Source organism: Aquarana catesbeiana, linkage group LG13 (genome assembly GCF_042186555.1).
Source record: "Aquarana catesbeiana isolate 2022-GZ linkage group LG13, ASM4218655v1, whole genome shotgun sequence".
NCBI lineage: Eukaryota > Metazoa > Chordata > Amphibia > Anura > Ranidae > Aquarana > Aquarana catesbeiana.
Genome location: NC_133336.1, coordinates 6,419,013 through 6,433,629, shown reverse-complemented (window position 1 = coordinate 6,433,629; position 14,617 = coordinate 6,419,013). Strand labels below are relative to the sequence as shown.

Here is a 14,617-nt window from a genome sequence, read left to right as displayed (position 1 = left end):
TTGAACACAGATCTTAAGATTTTTACCAAAATTTTAGCGACCCGACTAGCCCGCCATCTACAAGCCTTGGTCCATCAAGACCAAGTGGGCTTTATCCCCACGAGAGAAGCTAGAGACAGTACAACTAAAGTACTGAATCTCATACATGTAGCCAACCAGACCCATACACCCTCTATTTTCCTAAACACAGATGCAGAAAAAGCGTTCAATAGGGTTAATTGGGAATATATGTTCAAGGTCCTTCGACATATAGGGCTAGGAGACACATGGATTGGTTGGATTGCTCCAATATATACTACCCCTACAGCACAAATTAAAGTGAATGGGATTTTATCAGATCCCCTTCCAATCAAGAATGGGACTAGACAGGGTTGCCCATTATCCCCCCTTCTTTTTGCCCTTTCATTAGAGCCATTTTTGTGTAAAATTAGGAATAATCCGGACATCCAAGGCCTGAAGGTTGGGGACATACAGTACAAAGTTTCTGCATACGCAGACGATTTGATGTTCTCCCTTACAAATCCAATCACATCCCTTCCAAATCTCCTCCGGGAGTTCGACGAATATGGGAAGATATCCAATCTTAAAATTAATTATAGTAAGTCAGAAGCCATGGGTATAGAGATCCCGCAAACCACAATGCAAACTCTCCGCTCTAGCTTCCACTTCAAATGGACATCTACAGCTTTAACATACCTAGGTACCTCTGTCCCAGCCAATATAAACCACACTTTTGCATTGAATTTCCCCCCCTTACTAGTCAAGACCCGAACCTTGCTGGAATCATGGCAAAAAGGCCTCCATTCCTGGTTCGGTAGGTGCAACCTTATCAAGATGTGCATTTTACCTAAATTCCAATACCTATTACAGGCCCTTCCAATTACGATTCCCACGTCATTCTTCAAACAGGTGCATAGTCAATTTAATAGATTTATCTGGGCAAATAGGAAACCTAGACTGTCCCGAAACCTACTCACGTTACCTAAGATAAATGGAGGTTTAGCTGTCCCGGACGTGAAGAAATATTACCAGGCTGTACACCTGGGTAGAATTATAGACTGGTGCCGTCATCAAGATCTTAAATTATGGCCGCACCTTGTGAACAAGCTCAGGTACAGATACCTCTACAGGGAACAATCTGGTGTCATGAACACTTTACAACAGAAGTTAAGAGACACCCTCTGATAGGAACGACACTTCGGGTGAGGGCACAAGCCAGTTTCGCGCAGTCATTATCTACACCTAACTCTCCGTTATACCCCATTATAGGAAATCCGCTATTTCCCCTGGTACTGGACCCCCAACTTAAGAATGCACTAACCAACATAGACTGCACACAAGCCAGACACTTCTTAATAAACGACTCCTGGCCTTCTATAGAGACACTAAGTCATAATACGGGCCCTTTTAAACTACTCTTCTGGTCTGCTGTCCAGCTAAGGCATTTCCTTATGTCTATATCCAACCCGAGAGAGTTCTCCAGACCCTTAACTACTTTTGAAAACTACTGCTCCGATAGTGGGGCACTGCCGAGAACACTGTCTACTATGTATAACCTCCTTATTGCCCTGTCAGATAACACACAGCTGACCTTCCTGAAAAAGTGGGAGAGAGATCTAAATTGTACATTTACTTCGAACCAGACTCAACGCATTCTAATGTTTGCCCTAAAATCATCTATCTGTACGAAAATACAGGAATCTAATTATAAGCTTATAACGAGGTGGTATTTAACTCCTCAAGCCTTGCATACTTTCTACCTGACTGCTTCCCCTCTCTGCTGGAGATGTCAGATGAAAAGGGGCACACTGTTGCATGTGTTTTGGTCTTGTTCAAAGTTATCTTATTTCTGGTCTACGGTCAGGACAATTATTCAGAAATTCATGGAATACAATATTCCAGATGATCCGGCCTTCTTTCTCCTACATGTAAACAAAATGTCCACTAAGAGATACAAAAAGTCTGTGATACGTCATTTGGTAAATGCCGCTAAATCCTGTATTCCACTCCAATGGAAAAGCCAAACACCTCCATCAGTGGCATCTTGCATCCGGAGAGTAGAAGACATTAGTAAAATGGAAGATTTGGTGCTCTCTGCGAGACACCAACAGGAAAAATATAATAAAACTTGGGCACTTTGGCGCCAGTTTATTTTCTCTTCGGAAGGTACTGCTCTTAGAAGCTCATGATGAGACCAAAATTCCAGGGCCGTCCTGAGTCAGTCAGAATCCTGTGATGTCACCTTGTCCCTGTGCCACGTCCCTCCGCGGTCTCCTCCCTTCCCCTCCTTGAGGCCCTCCATCCCCATCCAGTATTGTCCTTCCTGTTTCCTCTAGAAGCCCTCTGGATTCAGGTGGGGCGGGGTGGTGTGGGGGGGTTGGGGGATGGGGGGGAGATTGGCTGTGTACTTGTTACCTTCTGAAAGATTTATGATCAAGAGGGTTCAGATGCCTCAACAGGTATTCACAGATATTGTTACCTGAGATACATGGAAATATATGGAATGTATATACACTTTGCCTCTCCATTTTTATAATGTAGTAAATGTGTATATTTCCCCTTCCCCCCCTTTTTTTTTTCTTCTTCCCCCTTTCTTCCCCCTTACTTCCCTGAATATATGTATGTATTGTATTGTTTAAGCCCATGTTGGGCTTTTTCTAAAATATCTAAAATAAATAAAATATATATTTAAAAAAAAAAAAATCTCCATAGGCGACGCTTAAAAATTTGTACAGGTTACCAGTTTTGAGTTACAGAGGAGGTCTAGGGATAGAATTATTGCTCTTGCTCTAACGATCACGGCGATACCTCACATGTTTGGTTTGAACACCCTTTTTTTAATGTGGGCGCTACTCACGTATGCGTTCGCTTCTGTGCGCGAGCTCGTTGGGACGGGACACTTTACATTATTTTTTCATATTTATTTTTCTTATTTTTATTTTGAAACTGTCCTTTAAAAAAAAAATATGGGTCACTTTTATTCCTATTATAAGGAATGTAAACATCCCTTGTAATAGAATAAAGCATGACAGGACCTCTTAAATGTGAGATCTGGGGTCAAAAAGACCTCAGATCCCATATATACACTAAAATGCAATAAAAAAAAATGTCATTTGGAAAAAAAAAAAATCTCCTTTAACTTGTTCAAATCCGCGCTATAGCCCCGAATGACAGCTACAGCGCGGATCTGCTTTGCCGGGAGGCCGTCTATTGACGTCCTCCCCTTTCAAAGCTGGCTACGCACCCCTAAAGGGATTGCGCTGCGTGCGCTGTGATCACCCGAGTCAGTGGGACTCAGGTGATCACAGATCCTAGTAAGGGGTCGATCCCGGCCGCTTACCACGTGATCAGCTGTCAGCCAATGACAGCTGATCACGTGATGTAAACAGAGGATCGGTAATTTTTTTTTTCTTCTCACGCTGGCAGCGTGAGAAGAAAAAAAGCAGATCACCAGCTTCTGTTTGCAGGGACATTGGTCCCGAAGTGGAAGAGGCGAAGCTGCCTCATATGTGCCCAAAAGTACCGCCTGAAAGTGCCACCTGCCAGTGCCACAAATCAGTGCCCACAGTAGTAAGTGCCAGCAATCAGTGCCACCTATCAGTGCCCACAAGTGTCACCTATCAATGCCCACCAGTGGTGCCAATAAGTGCCTCATCAGTGCCACCTAACAGTGCTGCCTATCAGTGTCATCTACCAGTGCCCATGACTGCCACCCATTGGTGCCACCCATCTGTGCTACATATTAGTGCCCTTCAGTGCCACCTATCAATGCCATTCAGTGCTGCCCATCAGTGCCACCCATCAGTGCCCACCAATGTCACCTATCAGTGCCCACCAGTGCCGCCTTATTAGTGCCCATCAGTGCAGCCTATCAGTGCACATCAGTGCAGTCTATTAGTGTAGCCTCATCAGCATCAATGAAGGAGAAAAAATTACCTGTTTGCAAAATGTATTACCAAAATATAAAACGGTTTTGTATTTTTTATTTAAATCTGTCTTTTTTAATTTTTTTTAACAAAAAATAAAAAACCCAGGGGTGATCAATTACCACCAAAAGAAAGCTCTATTTGTGGGAACAATGATAAAAATTTCATTTGGGTACAGTGTTGTATGACCGCGCAATTGTCGTTCAAAAAGTGACAGTGCTAAAAGCTGAAAATTGGTCTGGGTAGGAGGGGGGTTTAGGTGCCCAGTAAGCAAATGGTTAAGAGCATTGGGCCACCAGTCAATGCTTTGGAGCCAAGCGGGGGCCATCTTCCCCTCACTTGGCAGCCAGCCAAGCAGGGGAAAGGACCCGATCGTCTCCGCTGCTACCGGCGGCTCCAGTAATTGGCGGAGACCTCTGGAGCAAGGCGGGAGTGGGGGGGCATCACCCGCCACCTATAAAAGCGATCTTGCAGTGAATCTGCAGAGACCACTTTTATCTGAAAGAGGACTGCCCACTGAACAAGAGGATACCGGGGTTATGGTAGCTATCTACTGCCATTACAACGATATCCCTCTTCAAAGTGCTGCCGTATAATGACGGCGGGTGGTCTGTAAGTGGTTAAAATATGGCTACACCAGAAAGGTAATGCTCATACATTGACAGTTACCAGATCTCCTAAACATTCTATATTTTAGATAATATCACATGGTCACTCATGTTATAGTGAGAAATGAATCGATCTTATAACAGATTATTTTATACGTTTCATTTAGAGTAGCCATGCCTTATCTAAGAGTGACAACCAGTGGCCAAAAGAGGTAATGCATAAGCAAATACAGATGAACATTAAGCAAATTCACCAATCAAAAAAACGCCAGACCTTTGGGGCTAGGCTTAGTAACCTTTTTATGGGCATATTGTTCGCAACTGGATATATAACAAGTAAGGTAGACAGAGAAGAATACATTCTCTGGGATCATCAGATACATCATCACACATCATCTGAACATCAGAAAGTCAGCCTGAGAGAGGGGGATCCCAGGTGAATATTGAGGCGCATCTCCACCAACAGTGAACCGTTCCAGTGTGAGGGGACCGGTCTGTCTGTTTCACTTGATGATCTGGGCCAGTTATATTGTTTGCCCTGCTACCCAGGAGTTAAAGTGCACCAACGAAAGTGGCTAGCTGAAGACACAAAAGCTTATCTTTGCTTCAAAAAGGAGTGAAGCTGTTAGAGCCATATGGATCGGCACACACATATTCAGGGCTCTGCATATGTATTGGGTGTGTGGGACAGTTTATCTATAAAGTTAAACCATTACTTGTTGACTTGAATAGCTGTGTAAAGTTGGGCCTATGGTGTCAGGGGACAGTAGAGAGAGGCCTGACACAAAGGGAGTCATTCCTCTGCTCTCCTCCGGCCTGGACTCATAGAGTCAATCTGTGTAAAGGTAACCAATCTAATTTGAATTCCTCTATTGTGCTTTATATACCATTTAAGTGTCCCTCTGCTCTTGGGGACATTCTCAGGTTTAGAATCCCCTGAAAGCAGCTTGAATATAGGATTGAGAGCTATATTGCTCTTAAATTTCAGTTATTGATCTCTAGTTGATTACTTGATTTTATATTGTTACTGTCTGTTATCCTTCCACAGAAATATTGCAGTAAAGACAATTTCTGTGTTTTATCATAACATGTGTGTTTCTCATTGGTCCTTGCACTTACCCTATTGCCAGGTGTGCCAGAGGGGGTGAGGCTGTTATTAGGGTTGAGAGGCAGAGTAACGGACTGAACATACCTAAGTGGCCCCTTCGGGGGTATCGCTACATTATTATTATATTATTTTTTTAATCATTTCTCTGTTGTTTGGCCATAGTGGTGCAGCATTTTGTTTGACGCTTATTCCTTCTGCAGGGAAATAACTATTTTGTCTACGGGAAGAAATTATTTATTGAAATTACTTCATTATATGCAAAGATATACTGTATATATATATATATATATATATATATATATATATATATATATATATATATATATATAAGGAAAATCATAAACTGCGCTAAACAAAAATCTTATGTTTGGAGTAAAATGGTAGTGTAACCTAACACCAGCAAATATTTATAAAAAACAATATAGAGTCCAAATCTTCAAAATGGTAGGATGTTCAGTTTAAATGTAGATAATAATCCAAATGAGCTGTGATTGCTCTTACCAGAACTTCAGTGATATGAGCGGATGGCAAAAAACCCTGCCAGGGCCTTTAGGATAATAGACCTGTCAGCAACGTCCGTTTTCAAATTAAAATCCCCTCAATGGATGCAGGAGAAAAACAAACAGAAGAAAACTGGCCACAGTGTAGTATATTAAATGCTAGGCATGGACAGACAAACATACCAAACACCCTGGTGTGCACATAACAACAACCAAAAAGGAGGGGAGGGAAGTGAAAAAAACCCACCACCGTGGCTGTAGATTGTGCTTACCGACTGACGGTGATAAGCAGGCTCTTAGTAAGTTAGGAGCTGACAAAAAGTTGGCAGGGAACACTTTGATTCGTCCACATTAGCCCGAAGTCCACATCATCAGTACACAACCCAGAATATAAATGATAAGCTTTCCATGGTGAAGTACGTTTAAAATCGAATTTAATAAGTAAAGTAATGCACCTACAGGATAAAAACACTTGTATCGCATAGAGTATAAGTCGCCTATTGTTAAAATTTTGGAATTTTATTAAATTGTCTGTGTCTGCCTATCAATCCAACTATTTATAGTGTATATATGACTTATTGAATAAATATTATATTCACATCGACTGGTTGAGTTATTGCAAGGGATTCTGGACTGGCTAAAATGAACTCAAATGAATTCATTGACCAGGCATTTCCCTGACACAACCCATAACACAACTCTAAACCCAAAAGTGCTCTGAGCTGAGGATTCACTATCAACACGTTCTTCTCCATTCTGAATGTCTGCAAAGATCCAGTTCTAAAAATGGAGCAGAGTGAGCCCAGGGACCAGGATGTGGGGGATGTTTCACAGGGGGGTGAAGTCACTGATCACCTGCCCAGACACATGTACAGTATAAATGATTAGGTGACTGTACAGCCACTTAGATAGATTCTATAGGAATCTATAAATGCTGCAGCATGAATGAAAACAAATCCACGGCCACAGATTTGTTTTTATCTATTCACTGCACCACCAAAGAGTGTTGGCAGTAAAGGGGTTCACTAAGCACCACCACCACCACTACTGATCAATCTTCCAGCGCACCCAAAGAGTTCAGATCAATCCCCAGAGGGCGCTACAGCCGCAAAGTGTAAATGTTTATAAATGTTCTCCCAGCTCTGGGCACTAGGAAGGACATTTCCTGTATTTAGAGTTAGTGGGTAAGAAGGATTATTTCATAGCTGATAACAGTGTGATAAGTTCCAAGTAATAGAAAACAGTCTATGGTGGATATTTATGGAGTCTAAAGATGGGTTTTGATTACATCATCATATTTATATATTATTTATGTGTTTTAGATATCAACTGTCCCAGAATATTATTGTCTCAGTCAGTCCTATTATACTCACTGTAATTCCTCTATCTGGCTTGTTGTCAGAGCTTCCATCAGATCCCTGAAATGAGGACCCTCCAGATTGTTCCCATCCAGGTGCAGTGTCCTCAGTGTCTGGTTATTTCTTATTCCAGATGCCAGGTGGGGGCAGGAATTGTCTGTCAGGTGATTATGGGACAATCTGCAGAAGAAGAGAAGAATGTTACCAGAAAAAATACATTTCTCCCCCAGGAATGAATGTAACCATTTTACAACATGAATGGAACTAATTTCTCTTTATTGGAATCATTTATATCAGATCACTTTATAACACTCCAGGACATAGAATTTTATAAGAAAAATGTTACAATGAAGTAGACCAGCGCAGGGCGCAGGGGTGCCGCCCCCCCAATTAATATTCGATAATGTCTTTCTGGTTCTCCTCCAAGCCAATCAGGAATCGGGTCCTGATTGGCCAGAAGTCCTAAGACCCCATTGGCCATGAATCCTAAGTTTTGATTGGCCAGGAGGAGAAGCAACTGCCAGGACTCGGGAGGAGATAGGAGATGCGGGGGGAGAAGTCACCAAAGTCGCAACCTGGTTGGGGTAACTGCAAGGCTGGCGGGGGGCCTGACAGGTGAGCGGAGCAGTGATTGATCGAGCAACGGGGGGAGCATTGATTGATCAATCTATGGGAGGTGGGGGGTGGTTGGCTGGCTGGGGGAAGGGGGGTGGCTTGTTTGGTGGGGGCAGTGGGCCGCCCCCTCCCCTCAAGAAAATTATGCACCAGCTGCCTCTGGAATAGGCCCCCCAATATTATCATCCATGTGTAGAGATGGTGATATCTCCATACACAGAATGAGCACAGAATACCACTGTATTGTGCTATAATCTCCTTTTGTATGGAGCATGAATGGTATCAGCAGACAGTGTGAAGCCGGGATCAGCATTGCTAGTGATTGAACAGAATAGTCAGGTGACGGAAGCTTATATAAGGCTTTGATTGGTGATTCCAACAAGATCTGATTCCCCTGTGTATGTCCTCCTATAATTTCATCTATTTTACTAGCTACCAGACAAAAGAGAATATCAGATTTTTAAGTAGGTTTTATAAGGTCCCTCTTTCATGGCTGATAACAGATTGTGATAAAATCCAAGAATTAGATAACAGTCCAGGATTGTCTATATACTGAGACAAAGGGGAAATCCATATAATTGCATTATTATTATTATTATTATTATTATTATTAATATTATTATTTGGTTAGATATAAAACTGTCCCAGATTATTATTGTCTCAGTCAGTCCTGTTATACTCACTGTAATATCTCTATCCGGCTTGTTGTCAGAGCTTTCATCAGATCCCTGAAATAATGACGCTCCAGATTGTTCCTAGATGGGTCCAGTGGCCTCAGTGTCCGGTTATTTCTTATTCCAGATGCCAGGTGGGGGGAGGAACTGTCTGTCGTCTGATTAGACATCAAACTAGAAGAAAAGAATGTTACCAGAAGAAAATGAATTTCTCCCCAGGAATGAATGTAACTATTCTCTGCATGAATGAAACTCATTTCTCTTTATTGGAATCATTTATATCAGATCACTTTATAACACTCCAGGAAATAGAATTTTTTAAGAAAAATATTATAATGGAGTAGACACCCCAATATTATCATCCATGTGTAGAGACGGTGATATCTCCATACCCAGGATGACCACAGAATACCACGGACATGACTCGTAGACATGTGCACTGCCAAAAAATTTGTTTTTGTTTCATTCGTTTTTTGGGGGTTTTTTTGTTTTTTGGGTCATTCCTTATGATCAAAATTCCTTATTTCGAATAAATTCTTAAATTCTTAAATTATGAAATGTAAAAATTCAGAAATCTAAAAATTCGTAAATTCAAAAATTCGGAAATTCTAAATCTGAAAATTCAAAAATCCGAAATAACAGCTAACTAATAATAACTAACTATTAAATTATAGATATTGAAATTTCCTTCCAAATTTGTCTGTTAGTGAACTTAGCGAATACGAATTTATCCGAAGTTATGAATTATCTGAAATAACGCATGCCACATCTAAACAAATGGAACGTAACAAATTAATAATAAAAAATTAATAATTATAAAAAAGTTATTATTATTATTATTATGAATTCATTATGTTCTATTCGTTTAGATGCGGCATCTGTTATTTTGGATAATTCGTAACTTTGGATAAATTCGTATTCCTTATGTTCACTAATAGGGATGAGCCGAACACCCCCCGGTTCGGTTCGCAGCAGAGCATGCAAACAGGCAAAACATTTGTTCGAACACGCGAACACCGTTAAACTCTATGAGACACGAACGTGAAAAATCAAAAGTGCTAATTTTAAAAGTTATTGTCATAAAAAGTGTTTGGGGACCCGGGTCCTGCCCCAGGGGACATGTATCAATGTCATTTTTTTTTTTTTAAATGGCCGTTTTTTCGGGAGCAGTGATTTTAATAATGCTTAAAGTGAAACAATAAAAGTGAAATATTCCTTTAAATTTCGCACCTTTGGGGGTGTCTATAGTATGCCTGTAAAGTGGCGCATGTTTCCCGTGTTTAGAACAATCCCTGAACAAAATGACATTTCTAAAGGAAAAAAGGTAATTTAAAAGTGCTTGCGGCTATATAGAATTGTCTGGTCTGTCATTGAAAAAAACGGCATGGGATCCCCCCTCCAGTCCATTACCAGGCCCTTTGGGTCTGGTATGAATACTAAGGGGAACCCCAAACCATAATTTAAAAAAAAAATTGCGTGGGGGTCCCCCCAAATTCCATACCAGGCCCTTCAGGTCTGGTATGGGTATTAAGGGGAACCCTGCACCAAATTTTCTTTAAAAAATGGTGTAGGGATCCCCATCAAAATCCATACCAGACCCTTCAGGTCTGGTATGGATTTTAAGGGGAACCCCGTGCCAAAATTTAAAAAATGGTGTGGGGGTCCCCCCAAAAATCAATACCAGACCCTTATGTGAGCACGCAACCTGGCAGGCCGCAGGAAAAGAGGGGGGACAAGAGAGTGCCCCCCCTCCTGAACTGTACCAGGCTGCATGCCTTCAACATGGGGAGGGTGCTTTGGGGTAGCCCCCCAGAGCACCTTGTTCCCATGTTGATGGGAACAAGGGCCTCATCCCCACAACCCTTGCCCGGGGGTTGTGGGGGTCTGCGGGTGGGGGGCTTATCGGAATCTGGAAGCCCCCTTTAACAAGGGGACCCCCAGATCCCGCCCCCCCTGTTTGAAATGGTAACGGGTACATTGTATCCCTACCATTTCACAAAAAAAGTGTCAAAATGTTAAAAAAACACAAGACACAGCTTGGGGAAAAGTCCTTTATTAAAAAATAAAAAAATAAAAATGTCCCACGAAGTTCATTCATCTTCTTCTCTTGCTCCGCCGTTGGACCGAAAAAATAAATAAAAAAAATCCGCCGCCATGGGAGGCACCTGCTGTATGACGCGTCCTCGCAGATTACAGTTATTTTATAACTGAGGGCGGGGCCACACAGTGATGTACCTGGGTGACCCCACCCCCTCTGACGCACGGGGACTTCCCAATGGCTTCCCCGTAGCGTCAGAGGGGGCGGGGCCACCTGGTTACGTAACCAGGTGGCCCGCCCCCTCTGAACCCCGGGAAATCCATGGGGAGGTCCCCGTGCATTAGAGGGGGTGGGCTCACCCGGGTACGTCACCGTGTGGCACCACCCTCAGTTATAAAAGAACTCTCACCTGTGAGAACACATTATACATGGAGATCTTTTTTATTTATTTTTTCAGGTCTGTCGGTGGAGCAAGAGAAAAAGATGAATGGACTTCGTGGGACATTTTTATTTTTTTATTTTTTAATAAAGGACTTGTTCCCAAGCTGTGTCTTGTGTTTTTTTGTGTCTTTTTTAACATTTTGACACTTTTTTGTGAAATGGTAGGGGTACAATGTACATTTCAAATGGGGGTCGGGATCTGGGGGTCCCCTTGTTAAAGGGGGCTTCTAGATTACGATAAGCCCCCCGCCCGCAGACCCCCACAACCACCGGGCAAGGGTTGTGGGGATGAGGCCCTTGCCCAAGCACTCTCCCCATGTTGAGGGCATGTGGCCTGGTACGGTTCAGGAGGGGGGGCACTCTCTCATCCCCCCTCTTTTCCTGCGGCCTGCCAGGTTGCGTGCTCGGATAAGGGTCTGGTATGGATTTTTGGGGGGACCCCCACACCATTTTTTTTTCTAATTTTGGCACGGGGTTCACCTTAAAATCCACACCAGACCTGAAGGGTCTGGTGTGGATTTTAGGGGGACTCCTATGCCATTTAAAAAAAAAAAATTGACACAGGGTTCCCCATAATATCCATACCAGACTTGGAGGGCCTGGTATGGAATTTGGGGGGACCCAAACGCAATTTTTTTTTAAATTCAGTTCGGGGTTCCCCTTAATATTCATACCACACCCAAAGGGCCTGATAATGGACTGGGGGATCCCATGCCATTTTTGTCAATTACTTTTATCTGTATTACCGGACCCGACAATTCATTATAGCTGCGAGTACTTTTAAATTACTTTTTTTCCTTTAGAAATGTCATTTTGTGCAGGGACTGTTCTAAACACGGGAAAAACACTTTACAGGCATACTATAGACACCCCCCCAGGTACGAAATTTAAAGGAGTATTTTACTTTTATTGTTTCACTTTAAGCATTATTAAAATCACTGCTCCCGAAAAAACTTCCATTTTTAAAACTTTTTTTGCATTGATACATGTCCCCTGGGGCAGGACCCGGGTCCCCAAACACTTTTTATGACAATACCATGCATAAAAACCTTTAAAATTAGCACTTTTGATTTCTTCCATAGACTTTTAAAGGGTGTTCCGCGGCTTTTGAATTTGCCACGAACACCCCAAATTGTTCGCTAATCGGCGAACACCCGATCTTCGACTCGAACATCTGGCTCATCCATATTCACTAACAGACAAATTTGAAAGGAAATTCCAATACCCATAATTTAATAGTTATTTTTAGTTAGTTTTTATTTCAGATTTTAGCATTTTTGAGTTTTCTAGTTTGCGGATTTTCGTTCTTATTTTCGAATTTTCGGATTTCCGAATTTCCAAATCTTCAATTTTCTGAATTTTCGATTTTTTAATTTTTATAAAAAATTCAATAAAAGGGTTTTTGTTAATTTGAATATTTCCAAATTAACACATTTGTGGAATTTTGTTGGAAAAACGAATTCAGAATGAAACACATTGCACATGTGTAATGACTCGCACATGTCTAATGGTATCAGCAGACAGTGTGAGGCCAGAATAAGTATTGCTAGAGATTGGACAGGATGGTTATGTTATCTGATATTCTCTGCTGATAAGACGTATATAAGGAAGTATGGAGGAGATCCCTCAAGACTGAATAGCAGATGTGCATCACAATAGCAAAGTGGTTATCACTTCCACCTGGCAGCACTGGGGTCATCGGTTTGAATCCCAACCACGGCACTACCTGCCTGGAGGTTGTATGTTCTCCCTGTGCCTGTGTGGGTTTCCTCCCACACTCCAAAAGACATGCTGGGAGGTAATTGGTCATATTATGTGTATGTATGTGAGTTAGGGACATTAGATTGTAAGCTCCTTGAAGGCAAGGACTGATATGTGTTGTAATATGTTCGCCGATTTATGTGGGATATTATATTATTATATATATGTACGCATACAGTACAATATTGACCTAGCAGAGACTCGATTCCAGGGTACTAGTATATCAAAGGGGACTCGTTGATGTTAATGTGCAAGAATACAGATTAGGAATGTAGGTATTCCAGGACTCAAAAGGGTGTTCAGGTGGTATATGTTAATCTAATTACACATATCAAAGGGGACTTGTTGATGTTGATATGCGGGAGTGCAAATTGGGGTGGTTTATGACTGCAGCTGTTCAGGGCTGGGGGTTGTTGTCTGTCTGAAAGACTCAAGCATATCAAAGGCCTAAATGGAAACAGCCAATCTAATTGCTCAGCCATTCAGTGTCTAGTGAATATAACATGGCGTTCAGTCTATAGTTTAGTCCTGTCTGTGTGTGACTATGAAGGCGCAGACCTAGGAAAAATGGGACTCTGAGTTATATACTCTGTTGGATTTTTGTCATCTGTGGACTTTGGACCTTGTTCTGTGTTGGAAGTCAATAAAGTGCATCTCTCTGGAAGAACTGGGTTGCTGCGGAAGAGTACTTACGTCATCATTATAATAACTACTAATTAATTATCATACCCACTATAATATATCGCTACATGTATAATATGTGTGTAAAGTGCTGTATACATTGTTGGCGATGTATAAATACAAGTAATAAATATTAAATAAAATGGTCATGACAGGAAGGTCATATGAGGCTCTAATTGGTGATTGCAGTAAATTCAGATTCCCCCGTGTATGACCTCCTATAATCTCATCGATTTCAGTTACCAGACAAAACAGAATATCAGGTTTTATGAAACAATTATTTCATGGCTAATAGAGTGATAAGATTCAAGAATTGTGCAACATTTCAGGATTAGCTATTTACTGAGACAAAAAGGAGAACCATATAATTACATTATATTATTATTTATTATATTATTATTATTGGGTTTAGATATAAAACTGTCCCAGAATATTATTGTCTCAGTCACTCCTGTTATACTCACTGTAATCTCTCTATCGGGCTTGTTGTCAGAGCTTCCATCTGATCCCTGAAATGAGGACCCCCCAGATTGTTCCTAGACAGGTCCAGTGTCCTCAGTGTCTGGTTATTTCTTATTCCAGATGCCAGGTGGGGGCAGGAATTGTCTGCCAGGTGATTAGACATCAAACTAGAAAAGAAGAATGTTACCAGAAGAAAATGAATTTCTCCCCAGGAATGAATGTAACTATTCTCTACCTGAATGGAACTCATTTCTCTTTATTGGAATCATTTATATCAGATCACTTTATAACACTCCAGGACATAGAATTTTTATAAGAAAAATGTTATAATGAAGTAGACCAGTACAGGGCCCCCCTAATCCACGCGCCCGGCCCCTAATCTACATGCAAGGCACCAGACACATAGATTTCAATGGGGTTTATTTTTATTTTTTTGAAGCACATG

General features: G+C 41.6%; 1 protein-coding gene across 1 annotated transcript in view; it reads right to left on the bottom strand.

Moving 5' to 3' along the window:
* LOC141117572 (ribonuclease inhibitor-like) overlaps positions 1-14,617 on the bottom strand; it is a 253,846-nt gene that overhangs the window by 219,583 nt on the left and 19,646 nt on the right. Inside the window, exons 3-5 of the mRNA XM_073610480.1 lie at positions 14,175-14,339; positions 8,799-8,963; positions 7,516-7,680 (exon numbers count right to left, since the gene is read on the bottom strand). Coding sequence (XP_073466581.1) covers positions 7,516-7,680; positions 8,799-8,963; positions 14,175-14,339 — 495 coding nt within the window. The remainder of the gene's footprint in view (positions 1-7,515; positions 7,681-8,798; positions 8,964-14,174; positions 14,340-14,617) is intronic.